Consider the following 16267-nt stretch of genomic DNA (forward strand, 5'->3'; position numbering starts at 1 on the left):
GGCCAAATGTTATACACTGGGGTAATGGGGCCAAATGTTATACACTGGGGGTAATGGGGCCAAATGTTATACACTGGGGTAATGGGGCCAAATGTTATACACTGGGGTAATGGGGCCGGATGTTATACACTGGGGTAATGGGGCCAAATGTTATACACTGGGGTAATGGGGCCAAATGTTATACACTGGGGTAATGGGGCCAAATGTTATACACTGGGGTAATGGGGCCGGATGTTATACACTGGGGGTAATGGGGCTGGATGTTATACACTGGGGGTAATGGGGCCAAATGTTATACACTGGGGGTAATGGGGCTGGATGTTATACACTGGGGGTAATGGGGCTGGATGTTATACACTGGGGTAATGGGGCCAAATGTTATACACTGGGGTAATGGGGCCGGATGTTATACACTGGGGGTAATGGGGCTGGATGTTATACACTGGGGTAATGGGGCCGGATGTTATACACTGGGGGTAATGGGGCTGGATGTTATACACTGGAGGTAATGGGACCGGATGTTATACACTGGGGGTAATGGAGCTGGATGTTATACACCGGGGGTAATGGGGCCGGATGTTATACACTGGGGGTAATGGGGCCGGATGTTATACACTGGGGGTAATGGGGCCGGATGTTATACACTGGGGGTAATGGGGCCGGATGTTATACACTGGGGGTAATGGGGCCAAATGTTATACACTGGGGGTAATGGGACCAAATGTTATACACTGGGGTAATGGGGCTGGATGTTATACACTGGGGTAATGGGGCCGGATGTTATACACTGGGGGTAATGGGGCTGGATGTTATACACTGGGGGTAATGGGGCCGGATGTTATACACTGGGGGTAATGGGGCTGGATGTTATACACTGGGGGTAATGGGGCCGGATGTTATACACTGGAGGTAATGGGGCCGGATGTTATACACTGGGGGTAATGGGGCCGGATGTTATACACTGGGGGTAATGGGGCCGGATGTTATACACTGGGGGTAATGGGGCCGGATGTTATACACTGGGGGTAATGGGGCTGGATGTTATACACTGGGGGGTAATGGGGCCGGATGTTATACACTGGGGGTAATGGGGCTGGATGTTATACTCTGGGGGTAATGGGGCCGGATGTTATACACTGGGGGTAATGGGGCTGGATGTTATACACTGGGGTGATGGGGCCGGATGTTATACACTGGGGGTAATGGGGCCGGATGTTATACACTTGGGGTAATGGGGCCGGATGTTATACACTGGGGGTAATGGGGCCGGATGTTATACACTGGGGGTAATGGGGCTGGATGTTATACACTGGGGGTAATGGGGCCGGATGTTATACACTGGGGGTAATGGGGCCGGATGTTATACACTGGGGGTAATGGGGCTGGATGTTATACACTGGGGTAATGGGGCTGGATGTTATACACTGGGGTAATGGGGCTGGATGTTATACACTGGGGGTAATGGGGCCGGATGTTATACACTTGGGGTAATGGGGCCGGATGTTATACACTGGGGGTAATGGGGCCGGATGTTATACACTGGGGTAATGGGGCTGGATGTTATACACTGGGGGTAATGGGGCTGGATGTTATACACTGGGGGTAATGGGGCCGGATGTTATACACTGGGGGTAATGGGGCTGGATGTTATACACTGGGGGTAATGGGGCTGGATGTTATACACTGGGGGTAATGGGGCTGGATGTTATACACTGGGGGTAATGGGGCCGGATGTTATACACTGGGGGTAATGGGGCTGGATGTTATACACTGGGGGCAATGGGGTCGGATGTTATACACTGGGGGTAATGGGGCTGGATGTTATACACTGGGGGTAATGGGGCTGGATGTTATACACTGGAGGTAATGGGGCCGGATGTTATACACTGGGGGTAATGGGGCTGGATGTTATACACTGGGGGTAATGGGGCCGGATGTTATACACTGGGGGTAATGGGGCCGGATGTTATACACTGGGGGTAATGGGGCCGGATGTTATACACTGGAGGTAATGGGGCCGGATGTTATACACTGGGGGTAATGGGGCCGGATGTTATACACTGGGGTAATGGGAAAGGATGTACACACCGGGGGCAGTGGGGCGGAAACTATACACCGGGGAGGTGATGAGACTGAATGAGGGGTCAGTAATTGATACGTGTCCTATCACTTTTCTCCGAGCAGTATATCCCGCCCTTGCCTTCTTGTGTCGGGGAGCCCCCGTGCTGCCGCCTTCCTGCCCGGTGTACCGTATTACGTGATTGCCTCTATATTGTGATTTCTCTACCTGCTGTATGAGGGTGATGATGGCGCGTACTGAGAACCGGTTGCTACGCACTCTCTTCCTGTAATTACTATTATCCATGCCAACCTCACGATCCGTGCCACTCAACAACCCTTTGTGCCCATTGATAACATTCCGCGGCCTCTCTTGGGGTTGGTGTCACATGATCCTCTCCACTTTCCTCTCCAGTCGAGCGTCACCGGGTGCTGACTCCCGAGACCCCGCGGAGTTCACCTTGCGTGGTAATTACTGGGAATTAGTACGCATGGCTAATTTTGTCCACTTCTCCATTGTGCAATTTTCTGTTTTGTAAATTTGATTCTTCCCCCCCCCCCTCCTTTTTCCTTTTTGAAAAAAAAAAACAACAAAAAACCCCATGAGCCTCGTGACCCCTTGGTTCAGCGAACAGCTTTTTAGCCGCTTTCATCGCATTAAACAGTCGCGGTAAAAATGTGTCAGGTCTTTGTGCCGAGAACACACAAACAAAGGCTCGAAGGTCAACGCTAAGGAGGAAGAACGGATGATGGCGGCGAGGGATATCGTTATTAGGAGCCGGCAAGTTATATTTAATTTTGCAAAAGTGTAACTTAGAAGGCCAGAAAAAGAGACTGGATGCCCCGTCGCTTTGACCCTCTTATTTCAACCCTCGGCAATGAAACGAGAGACCCGAGACGTCATCCGGAGATGTAAACAAAGCCGAAATCTCCACGTCCGAGCCGCAACGTACTTTACATTTTTTTTTTTTTTTTGCATCTGCGCGGAAGAGCAAGTGATTCCGGGATCTCGCGCTCGTCACAAAAGGCAACATCTCCGCCGGATGACGCTGACGTGGTCTGTAATTAGTGTCCATTTTAACCCATGTCCCCCCCCCGCGAAAGGCTCTGCAATCCCAGCTCTGACCTTCAGGATTTTATTGGTGGCTCCTGTAGAATAAGTGACAATTTCCGGATCTGAAGATTCTCCGTGTGGTCCCGCATATTTATTTATATGCCATAGTTACTTTTTCTTTTTTTTTTTTTTTTTTGGCCTTTTGTCCATCAGTGACGATTTATCGGATTTTGTTGCGTTGCAAAGTGTCAAATCTGAAAATCCACAGCACAAGTCTATTTACGTACAGTACACACCAAAAGTTTGGACACACCTTCTCATTCAAAGAGTTTTCTTTATTTTCATGACTCTAAAAATTGTAGATTCACATTGAAGACATCAAAACTATGAATTATCACATGTGGAATGAAATGCTTATCAAAAAAGTGTGAAACAACTGAAAATATGTCTTATATTCTCGGTTCTTCACAGTAGCCACCTTTTGCTTTGATTACTGCTTTGCACGCTCTTGGCATTCTGTTGATGAGCTTCAAGAGGTAGTCACTGGAAATGGTTTTCCAACAGTATTGAAGGAGTTCCCAGAGATGCTTAGCACTTGTTGGCTCTTTTGCCTTCACTCTGCGGTCCAGCTCACCCCAAACCATCTCGATTGGGTTCAGGTCTGGTGACTGTGGAGGCCAGGTCATCTGGCGTAGCACCCCATCACTCTCCTTCTTAGCCAAATAGCCCTTACACAGCCTGGAGGTGTGTCTGGGGTCATTGTCCTGTTGAAAATTAAATGATGGTCCAACTATACGCAAACCGGATGGAATAGCACGCCGCTGCAAGATGCTGTGGTAGCCATGCTGCTTCTGTATGCCTTCAATTTTGAATAAATCCCCAACAGTGTCACAAGCAAAGCCCCCCCACACCATCACACCTCCTCCTCCATGCTTCACGGTGGGAACCAGCCATGTAGAGTCCATCCGTTCACCTTTTCTACAAAGACATGGTGGTTGGATCCAAAGATCTCAAATTTGGACTCATCAGACCAAAGCACAGATTTCCACTGGTCTAATGTCCATTCCTTGTGTTCTTTAGCCCAAACAAGTCTCTTCTGCTTGTTGCCTGTCCTTAGCAGAGGTTTCCTAGCAGCTATTTTACCATGAAGGCTGCTGCACAAAGTCTCCTCTTAACAGTTGTTCTAGAGATGAGAAGGTGTGTCCAAACTTTTGTTCTGTACTGTATATTTTGCGCACAGCTTGGATTGGATTCTTGTAATACTAGGCAGATTTTCCACATTTCATTAACTGACGGCAAATCTAATGACCTCAGCTGGCTGCAGTCCTTAATTTGTCACCATCTGTTGCGTTATTGCTGCAAAATCCATCTTGGATTGCAACAGGGGCGCATCGATGCATCAGCAGCCAATAGCTCCTCTTCACAGCCGAAATCCTGCACACGTCTGTCTCCTCTTTTGGTCCGTGCAAGCGCAATGCAAGGCTGCAAATTTGCACATGTACCAAACCAGTACCAAAAGTAGAGCAACACGTGCAAAAGATTGCTGGTGGAGGCAGAGGTAACATTGTGCAGCAACGCCGGGCAGGGAGGAGTGAAAATCAGTCATGGACTGCAAGTTCATGATTAAGTCCTCCAGTGCACTTGCATTTTAGTTTTTGTTTTGTTTTTTTAATGCATTGGAGCAACGGATCGTAACACAATGGCTATGTTACACACTGCCCTTTCCTGATGCATCTGTGGTTTCCTACTAAAAAATGGCCTTGACTGGCTTTTTTTTAAGGTGGGCACAAAAATTCATCCATCATATGCCCATGTGAAACTCATTAGAAAGGACGTCTAAGGAAATCTGTAAAAACTTAAGTCTCCCATAATCTAAAGGTAAATTTAAAAGCCCCTCTAGCCGGTGTTTATCAAGACGGAATGACAGGCAATTTTCACTGATGAGCAAAAGGGTAACAGTGTTTCGACTTTCAGGCTCGATATTTGGTAGTGATGGGGGGAGGGTCTCATAGACACCTCCCAATTACTAATCTAGGGCTTAGTACTTTCAGGCTCCATATTAGGAAGTAATCGGGGGGCTCATAAACACCACCTGTTACTAAACTAGGGCTTAGTGGCAGCTGTACACGGTCATTAACCCCTAATTACCCCGATTGTCACCGCATCTGGCCAATTGGGAAGTTTGCTGTAAAGTTCCTGGATTGTCACATCCAATGGATGTGACAATCATGGGCAGCTGCAGGCTGCTCTTTTTAGGGTTGGGAGGCCCAATAACCATGGGTTCTCCCAAGCCATAGCCTGAGAATACCAGTCCCCGGCTGTCGGCTTTATCATGGCTGAGTATCAAAATTGGGAAGGATCGCATGCTGATTTTTGTAATTATATATTTATTTATTTTTAAAAAAAGCCACACATGGGTCCTTTTTATTTTCATACACAGCCAAGATAAGCGCACAGCTGGGGGCTGCATCCTGTAGCCGTATACGTTATCTGTGCTGGGTATCGTATCATAATATGGGAGGCACCCTACGCCAATTGTTGTATTTTTTTTTTTACGCCATAAGTATGAACACAGCGTCTGTGATTGGTTGCAGTCAGACACACTGTCACACAGGGTGGGGGCGCGTCTGACTGCAACCAGTGTTACAGCCGCGTGCGACACTAGTATGTATAATGCACCTGCATTTCCCTTATTTTCTTAATTAACTGAGTATCCGGATTGTTACTTGTATTTCTCTGAGAACTGCGGGCCCGAGGCTGGTGCTTGGGAACTATTGAACCCGTGCGTATTCGGACTTTTACCGTCTGGATCTGCCCATCACTAGTCATCAGTCATTTTACAGGATGAGGAGGTGAGCTGTGACATCACATATTATGAATGGGGAATCCGGTGTTATATACTGCATATAGGTGTTATTGGTCATTCTACAGAAGGAGGTGATCTGTGACATCAACTATTGAGATTGGTGGATCCTGTTATCTACTGTATATAGAGGTGTTATCAGTCATTGTTCAGGAGGAGGAGGTGAGCTGTGACATCACCTATTGTGAATGGTGGATCCTGTGTTATCTACTCTATATAGGTGATATCAGTTATTGCATAGGAGGGGAGCTGTGACATCACCTATTGTTTATGGAGGATCCTGCATTGTCACAGCTTACCTCCTCCATCTGTACAATTATATTCAGCCAAGTTTAAAGTGAACCTGTCAGGTGCAATATGCATCCAGTATCACGAGCAGTTCTGGGTGCATATTGCTAATCCCGGCCTAACTGTCCCTGTATCTGGCAGCATAGATAAAGGAATCTTAAGAAAAAGTATTTCTAAAGATCTTTTATCCGTATGCTAATGAGCTCGGGGACTAGTCACAAGGAACATGATCCCAGACTTTCGGTCATGCACACTACTCCAGTTTGCCGCCAGGACGCGTAGACCCGGCTTCATAGTGCATATGACCCAAATTCCGGGGTCATGCGCACTCAGCCGAAATCCCTCATTGGACGCGATGGCGGCGGAGAAGTGAGTGACATCATCCTCTGACGCTGCGCATTCATTAGCATGTTACCACACCCAAGGGGGCGTACAAACATTCTAATGGGGCCGACTAGCAAGGGAAGTAGTACCCAGGGGACTAGTCCCCGCGCTCATTATCATACGATATAGGATCTTTATAAATACTTTGTCTAAATAAATATATATATATATATATATATATATATATATATATATATATATATATAATATATATTTTATATAACATACACGCATATATACATATATATATATATGTGTGTGTGTGTATGTATATATATATATATATATATATATATGCATATATATGTGTGTGTGTGTGTATATATATATATATAATAAAAAATAAATATAGATATATAATAAAAATATATACATATATATTTTTTTTTTTACTATATTTAAATAATGGGCCATTTATTTTCTAATGACACATTCCCTTTAAATCCAAATCCAGTGAATTGCCGATTCCTGCTCTGAGCCAAGTGAATACTTTTCTGGCTGTAGATTAATACAGAATGTGCCAATTTTATTAAGAGGCTTGTGCCGTCATTGGGCAACTCCGTCTGCGTGCGATGGATTGAGCCCCCCATGGAAGACATCACAGTGGTCATTAATGGAAACACAAGGGTCAGATATGGGCTCACGGTCACCAAATTGGAACATGTTTTTGCTAAAACTCTGAGTTTTGGGGTTACACGCTTTTAGATTTTTTTGGTTTTTATGTCACATTTAGGGGACATGAGAGGCGAGATCCTCCTTTTTTCAGCATCACCCCCCCCCTCCTCTGGCTGGCTGAACACAGAGAGAACGTAGCGACACACAAGGCTGCGACGTAAATGCCTTTGTAATGTCAGTCAAGTGGGTTGTTCTGCAACTTGGCCGAACTTCTAAGCGCTCCGCCACACACACCAAGATGAAACGCTGCACACTTTGATTATTTTTTTTTCCTTCCTCCCTCTTCACAACATGGCAATGCTGGTCACAACTTGTGAAGTGTTCAACTAATGTGTTTCTACCAGTCAGTATTTCTCATGGCGTTACATTCCTTTCCACCCTTTCAGCCGCCCATCGTCATTCTCCACACTTTTATTTCATAGGAGCAGTATTATAGCAGTTATATTCTTGTACATAGGAGCAGTATTATAGCAGTTATATTCTTCTACATAGGGGGCAGTATTATAGTAGTTATATTCTTGTACATAGGAGCAGTATTATAGCAGTTATATTCTTGTACATAGGGGCAGTATTATAGTAGTTATATTCTTGTACATAGGGGGCAGTATTATAGCAGTTATATTCTTGTACATAGGAGCAGTATTATAGCAGTTATATTCTTCTACATAGGGGGCAGTATTATAGTAGTTATATTCTTGTACATAGGAGCAGTATTATAGCAGTTATATTCTTGTACATAGGGGCAGTATTATAGTAGTTATATTCTTGTACATAGGGGGCAGTATTATAGCAGTTATATTCTTGTACATAGGGGCAGTATTATAGCAGTTATATTCTTGTACATAGGGGGCAGTATTATAGCAGTTATATTCTTCTACATAGGGGCAGTATTATCTTAGTTATATTCTTGTACATAGGAGCAGTATTATAGTAGTTAGATTCTTGTACATAGGGCAGTATTATAGTAGTTATATTCTTGTACATAGGAGCAGTATTATAGTAGCTATATTCTTGTACATAGGAGCAGTATTATAGTAGTTATATTCTTGTACATAGGGCAGTATTATAGTAGTTATATTCTTGTACATAGGGGCAGTATTATAGTAGTTAGATTCTTGTACATAGGGCAGTATTATAGTAGTTATATTCTTGTACATAGGAGCAGTATTATAGTAGTTAGATTCTTGTACATAGGGCAGTATTATAGTAGTTATATTCTTGTACATAGGGGCAGTATTATAGTAGTTATATTCTTGTACATAGTGGGCAGTATTATAGTAATTATATTCTTGTACATAGGAGCAGTATTATAGTAGTTATATTCTTGTACATAGAGGCAGTATTATAGTAGTTATATTCTTGTACATAGCAGCAGTATTAGGGTATGTGCGCACTAGGCGTTTTTGCCGCGTTTTTAGCGGCGTTTTTTACCGCGTTTTATGCTGAAAACGCTGTGACATTGCTTCTCTAGCAATGTCAATGGGTTTTCATAAGTGCTGTCCGCACACAGCGTTTTTTTTTTAGCTGCGTTTTTGTGGTGACCACAAAAACGCAGCATGTCAATTATTTCTGCGTTTTCCACTGCGTTTTTCACTCATTGAATTCAATGAGATGTTAAAAACGCAATGAAAAACGCATATAGCCGCGTTTCTATGACTAAAAACGCAGCTATAAACGCAAGGGGTGGGTACTACAGTGACGTGTACAGGAAGAGGATTCCTTCTGTTGGTAAACACAGAAGCATGAATCCTCCCGGTACCGTCACCGCTGCCTCCACCTCCCGTCCTGTGCATGTCAGCTCCGTGCGGCGCAATGTCTGGGCGGGAGATGGAGGCAGCGGCGAAAACCAAAGTGAACAGTAGAAAAAAAAAAAATGTCATATATACTCACCGGTCTGCAGGGTCCCGGTGCCATGCCTGCTCCCATCTCCTCCCGGTCCCGCCGCTCTGGCTGTGTGCAGTCTCCCCGGGGCAGGACCTTGCTTGCAGGACCTGGCGGTGGATCACCTGATGCAGTCACCTGACGCATCAGCTGATCGTAGTCTCGCCGGCTTTTTCGCGCCCGTCCGGCTATCAGCTGATCCTGCCGTCAGGGGACTTCATCAGCTGATTACCGGCAGCTCCTGCAGCGATCGGACGGGATCAGACTCCTGTCCAATCGATCGCTGCAGGAGCTGCCGGTAATCAGCACATAAGTGAGTATTATTTTTTTTTTTCTACTGATGCATCAGCTGATTGTATAACCGGCTTTTATACAATCAGCTGATGTGTGATGGGATTCAGGCACTTGATCCTGACACATCATCAGATCGCTTTGCCTTCCAGCAAACCGATCAGATGATATTGGATTCGGATTGGACGGCGCGGGACGCTGACCCAGGATTACTGCGGAGGGGGAGGGGTTCTTTATTTCAATAAAGATGGAGTCACTAATTGTGTTGTGTTTTATTTCTAATAAAAATATTTTTCTGTGTGTTGTTGTTTTTTTTTTTTTTTTTTTTTTATCATTACTAGAAATTCATGGTGGCCATGTCTAATATTGGCGTGACACCATGAATTTCGGGCTTAGGGCTAGCTGATAATATACAGCTAGCCCTAACTCCATTATTACCTAGCTAGCCACCCGGCTTCAGGGCAGCTGGAAGAGTTGGATACAGCGCCAGAAGATGGCGCTTCTATGAAAGCGCCATTTTCTGGGGTGGCTGCGGACTGCAATTCGCAGTGGGGGTGCCCAGAAATCTTGGGCACCCTGCACTGTGGATTCCAATCCCCAGCTGCCTAGTTGTACCCGGCTGGACTCAAAAATTAGGCGAAGCCCACGTCATTTTTTTTTTTTTTTTTAATTATTTCATGAAATTCATGAAATAATTTAAAAAAAAAAGGGCTTCTCTATATTTTTGGTTCCCAGCCGGGTACAAATAGGCAGCTGGGGGTTGGGGGCAGCCCGTACCTGCCTGCTGTACCCGGCTAGCATACAAAAATATGGCGAAGCCCATGTCATTTTTTTTTTCTTTTTGGGCAAAAAACTGCATACAGTCCTGGATGGAGGATGCTGAGCCTTGTAGTTCTGCAGCTGCTGTCTGCTCTCCTGCATACAATGAACATTTTGAAGAAGGAAATGACATCAGACCTTTTTTTTTTTTTTTTTTTTTTTTCATCAACAATCTTTAATGGCATTGTGCACTGATTAAAAACGCAGTGAGCAAAAACGCAGCAAAAAACGCACCAAATCGCGGCAAAAACGCATGCGTTTTTGCCGCATTTTTTAGCCGCGGGTGCGTTTTTTGAGACAAAAACGCACATAAAAACGCAGCGTGAAAAAAACACCTAGTGCGCACATACCCTTATAGTAGTTATATTCTTGTACATAGGGGCAGTATTATAGTAGTTATATTCTTGTACATAGTAGCAGTATTATAGTAGTTATATTCTTGTACATAGTGACAGTATTATAGTAATTATATTCTTGTACATAGCAGCAGTATTATAGTAGTTATATTCTTGTACATAGGGGCAGTATTATAGTAGTTATATTCTTGTACATAGGGGCAGTATTATAGTAGTTATATTCTTATACATAGAGGGAAGTATTATAGTAGTTATATTCTTGTACATAGGGGCAGTATTATAGTAGTTATATTCTTGTACATAGGGGGCAGTATTATAGTAGTTATATTCTTGTACATAGGGGGCAGTATTATAGTAGTTATATTCTTGTACATAGGGGCAGTATTATAGTAGTTATATTCTTGTACATAGGGGCAGTATTATAGTAGTTATATTGTACATAGGGACAGTATTATAGTAGTTATATTCTTGTACATAGTGGGCAGTATTATAGTAGTTATATTCTTGTACATAGGGGCAGTATTATAGTAGTTATATTCTTATACATAGAGGGAAGTATTATAGTAGTTATATTCTTGTACATAGGGGCAGTATTATAGTAGTTATATTCTTATACATAGAGGGAAGTATTATAGTAGTTATATTCTTGTACATAGAGGGCAGTATTATAGTAGTTATATTCTTATACATAGAGGGAAGTATTATAGTAGTTATATTCTTGTACATAGGGGCAGTATTATAGTAGTTATATTCTTGTATATAGTGGGCAGTATTATAGTAGTTATATTCTTGTATATAGTGGGCAGTATTATAGTAGTTATATTCTTGTACATAGGGGGCGGTATTATAGTAGTTATATTCTGTCTTGTTTTTTAGGCTGGCGGCTCACAAGTAATATTCACCAATCCCCTGGAAATTGTGAAGATTCGATTGCAGGTTGCTGGAGAGATCACCACTGGTCCCCGTGTTAGCGCTCTGAGCGTTCTCCGAGATCTGGGCTTCTTCGGACTTTACAAGGTAACTCTCATCATCCTTTGCTGTGAAGGACTCTCTCTATAGATTATTTAATTCAGAGGAAATCTCCTCGTACGAGTCCATGTGACAGATTTGCATCCTTGACTGATTCAATAGGTGGTATATATTGGGTAGGTCACTAGTTCTATAATAGGATTCGGTTCCTTTCCAAACAAGTGGCAGAAAAAGCTAAGACACCAGAGAATCACTAAAATATCGTGTAGTGTCTCTGGATGTGAGGAGACGGGAACGCTCAGGTGAGGAGCGATAAAGCCCCCTGGTGTCTTCTCCGGGTACTTCTTGGCTCAGGTGGTGCTCAGGTATCCTGCCGCCCCTGCACGGCTGTATACGGTGTACACGGAGCAGGATGGGGCTGGAACGCCTGCGGAGCACATCACGTATATCATCGCTCTCAGCTACGACCATTCCTACTCCTGTATTAACGCTTCACATTATCTGAGAAGATTCCCTGTGTAGTTTCCTATCACCATACACATCAATGTTCACATATTTGCACACACGAATAGAAGGAATATGTAGATATTGATGGGGACGGTGCAACCTCAGGATCTGGCCCTGTAACTTTCAGCATTCAGATCTCGGACTACAAATATGGTGGAACCCCGGAAAGGATGAACGGGAAAAGGATTCCTCCTCGTTAAAGGAATTGAATTCATATTTTTACTGGTAACGAATTTCCAGCTACAGTAATCGAACGTAAATTAAAGGTGAACTGTGAAAGGTCTAAAATATGTTTGTATATTTTTATTTTACTTGCTGTAATTGCAGCCGTTTTTCGGAATCCGGCAATGTTTTCCTATTTCCCTGCGCCACACTGTTCCTGAGATATGGCCTCTTCTTCTTCTGTCTTTTTAGCAAGTGGGTGTGGTCATATATATATATATATATATATATATATATATATATATATATATATATATATATATATATATATATATATATATATATATATATATATATATATATATAATATTGGTTTACAAATTATAAAAAATAATTTCAGTGTTTCTATCACCCATTCACCCATTTAACATTTTTTTTTTTTTTACTTTCTGTTGTGACCACACCCATTTGGCTAAAAAAAATATATTTTTTGTGTTTTCCTATTGTGACCACACCCAATTGGCTAATAAATTGTTTTCTTTAATTACCTTATTTTGGTGTTTCTATAGAGACCACACCCATTTTGCAAAAAAAAAAAAAAAAAAATGGGGGTTTTACATATTTTTTTATTTGGGGGGTTTCTATTGTGACCACACCCATTTGGCTAAAATTATATATTTTTTTAAAAATTACTTTATCATTTGGGTGTCTCTATAGAGACCACACCCATTTTGCTAAAAAAAAAACCAAAAAAACAAATTGGGGTTTGTATATTTTTTATTTAGGGATTTCTGTTGCAACAACACCCATTTAAACATTTTTTATTTATTTTTAATTTGGTTACTTCTATTGTGATCACACCCATTTGGCTTAAAAAAAATGTATTTTTAATTGTTTTTTTCTATTGTGTCCACACCCATTTGGCTAATAAATTATTTTTTCTTTAATTTTCTCATTATTTGGGAGTTTCTATTGTGACCACACCCATTTGGCTAAAATAATATAATTTTTAAAAATTACTTTATTATTTGGTTTCTATAGAGGCACACCCATTTTGCTAAAAAAAATTGGGGTTTTTACATTTTTTATTTGGGGGGTTGTGTTGTGACCACACCCATTTGAAAAATTGTTATTTATTTTTTTAATTTGGTTAATTCTATTGTGATCACACCCATTTGGCTAAAAACAATATATTTTTAATATATTGCTTTAGTTGGGTGTTACTAGCGTGGCCACACCAATTTGGCTAAAAAGGAAATGTTAAAAAAATTACTTTAATATTTGGGTGTTTCTATCATGACCACAGCCATTTGGCTAAAAAGAAAAAAATATTTTACTTTTTAGTCTGCCAGAGGACATGAGTTTGCACTAATTTGATCTAGGTTTCTTGGGTGCACCAACTTGGCAACCCCCATATTCCTGTACCCGACATAGGACATACTATTAGGCTATGTGCACACGTTGCGGACATTCTGCCACCAAATCTGCATCTCCTGGCGGTAAAAACGCTGCAGCAAAAATGTGAAAACCCAGCCAAGAACACAGAAGGAATTGACATGCTGCAGATTTTTTTGCTGCAACCAGATCTGCAAGGAAAAAAATGCGTGCACAGAATTTCAGAATTCTCCGGAACTTTGCTGGCATAAGGATATCTTTACAGATTTGTGAACATCTGCGAGCAAAAAAGCGGGCAAAACGCTGCAAAAATCAACAGCCGTATACGGTTTTTCACATCCATATAGATTAATATTTTTGGAAAGTTCTTGCAAATACAAACACACTTACAATTTACTCCTTATGATAATTTTTGACCTTTCTTGAGATACTATCACTTTTCTTGTGTTTACACCTTTGCTAGACACTAGAACCCGTGCAGTGCTTACAAGAGCTTTTTCTATTCAGCTTGTAAGCGATATTTTGTTACTTCCTAATCCCACTTTAGCGGTGGTCGGTCTCCTTGGCAATGAGTTGTAAACAAAAGGGTTAAAATCTTCAGAACGGCTGCAATTTTTAAAAAGCTGCAAATTGCAAAAACTCTTAGATTTACAAACACTATCCGAAAAGTATCCAACTATGAAGATGGGAGAATGCCCCTTTTTAACTACTACATCAGGAAGGGGTTAATCTTTGAGTGCAAACCTTTTTTAATGAGCGGAACCTCCAAATTGGTTCTCACTCTCGTCTATGAATATTTTGGGGGTTTTTTTATTCTGGTTTTTTTTGGTTTGCTTTTTTGGTTTGCTTTTTTGGTTTGCTTTTTTGGTTTGTTTTTTTGGTTTGTTTTATGTTTTTTTGGTTTGTTTTTTTGCTTTGGTTTGTTTTTTTGGTTTGTTTTTTTGCTTTGGTTTATGTTTTTTTGGTTTGTTTTTTTTTAGTTTGGTTTATGTTTTTGGTTATTGTTTGTTTTTGGTTTGTTTTTAATTTTTGGGTTTTTTTTTGTTTGTTGTTTTTTAGCCTTTGGTTTTTTTTTTGTTTTTAGCTTGTTTTTTGTTTCTGGTTTGGTTTTTGTTTTTGGTTATTTTTTTTTAATTTTTTTTATCATCAAGCTTTGAATTGCCAGACATTTTGAGTGAAGAATATTTACTGAAAAAAAAATTAAAAATAAACATAATATATATAATTATTTTTTTTTTTATTTGGCACCATAGTAGTTTCCATTTCTTCCATAATGAACCAGTAATAAATATGATCGGGAAGGTGTAACAAGTCGGTGCATTCCCTTATATAAAACGGACTTGCGTGCCCCTCATCTCGTGGTGGCCCGTCAGTCACCCCCATTGCTGCTGGCCGTGGTCATACTTGGATTTATACGACCCGGGGAGGTGGACGATGTCGAAGAATCAAGGAACGAGTTGCTGCCTATTGTTTGCAGCCATTGACTCCAAGTCGCAATTACAGAGGCCAAATCATTTCTAGACCTGTAAGGTATAAGGGAAAGGAAAAAAAAAAAAAGTACTTAAGAGGGGGTGGGAGCCTATACAGGTGCCAGGAGCATTAAATAACCCCAGCAGACAAGGTGCACCTCTGTCTTCTATAGATGAAGGTTTCTCCCTCCCCGTCTGGCATTTTCCCCCTTGCACGAGACAATGTGCATTCACTGCAGGAGACCGGGCTAAGCCTGCGTCTCCCAGACGTGCTGGCTCCTTCTGCCCAACCCGACACAGAGGTGCCTTTGTGAGCCGCGTAATTACTCTCCCCTTGTTGTAGAAATGGCTGTTTTTTAGAGCCTCCGCTCGCAGGTACACTGCTCCTGGGACATGCACGAATTAGCATGCTAAAGAAAGTCCCTCCATCCTGGTGGGTAACTCCGGCCATCCCACGTGGGAATCCTACCTGGATCAGTAAGGGGTTAATCACGATTTTTATACAGCATCCTAATAAATGACCTCTTAGCCGGACATTCGTCATTTCCCGACAGAAGCCGGAACGTAACTCAGTTTAACACAATGGGTGACACCTGACGTGGCGGTCCGTAACCGCAACCGGCCTGTTTTTATTTGGAATTTTTTTTTTTATTTTTTGTTTATTTTTTTTTTGCTTTTATATCAAGAATTGAGATAAATGCCTCGCTGGCGATTCGTAAAAAAAAAAACAATTTTGTGTTCATTGGACAAATCTGTCCACATACGGAGGGCGAGGACGAATAGGAGGATAAATGATGGCGCATTCTTTATGTGCACTGGGAGGCTAAATTGATTTCGGGGGTCAGGGAGGGGGGTTTAAATTCGGCGCATTTCGGATTACGATTTTGTTTTATATATTCAATGCAATGTGTCCCATTAATAATACAAACTACTTTCTGGTGTCACATGTAAAGAGCATATAAATCAGAAAGGTTGCCCTCATATCTACATGTATTGGCTGCTAGGCGAACAGTGACCACTCAAATAATAAAGTAAAGAATAAAGTTTAATGTTTATTAGAAAATTGCATAAAAGATTAAACATATATGTTAAAAGA

General features: G+C 41.8%; 1 protein-coding gene across 1 annotated transcript in view; it reads left to right on the forward strand.

Moving 5' to 3' along the window:
* The window catches only part of SLC25A13 (solute carrier family 25 member 13), a 168593-nt gene that overhangs the window by 119242 nt on the left and 33084 nt on the right, over positions 1-16267 (forward strand). Inside the window, 1 exon segment of the mRNA XM_075316869.1 lies at positions 11546-11686. Coding sequence (XP_075172984.1) covers positions 11546-11686 — 141 coding nt within the window.

This window comes from Anomaloglossus baeobatrachus, chromosome 6 (assembly GCF_048569485.1).
Source record: "Anomaloglossus baeobatrachus isolate aAnoBae1 chromosome 6, aAnoBae1.hap1, whole genome shotgun sequence".
Classification (NCBI taxonomy): Eukaryota; Metazoa; Chordata; class Amphibia; order Anura; family Aromobatidae; genus Anomaloglossus; species Anomaloglossus baeobatrachus.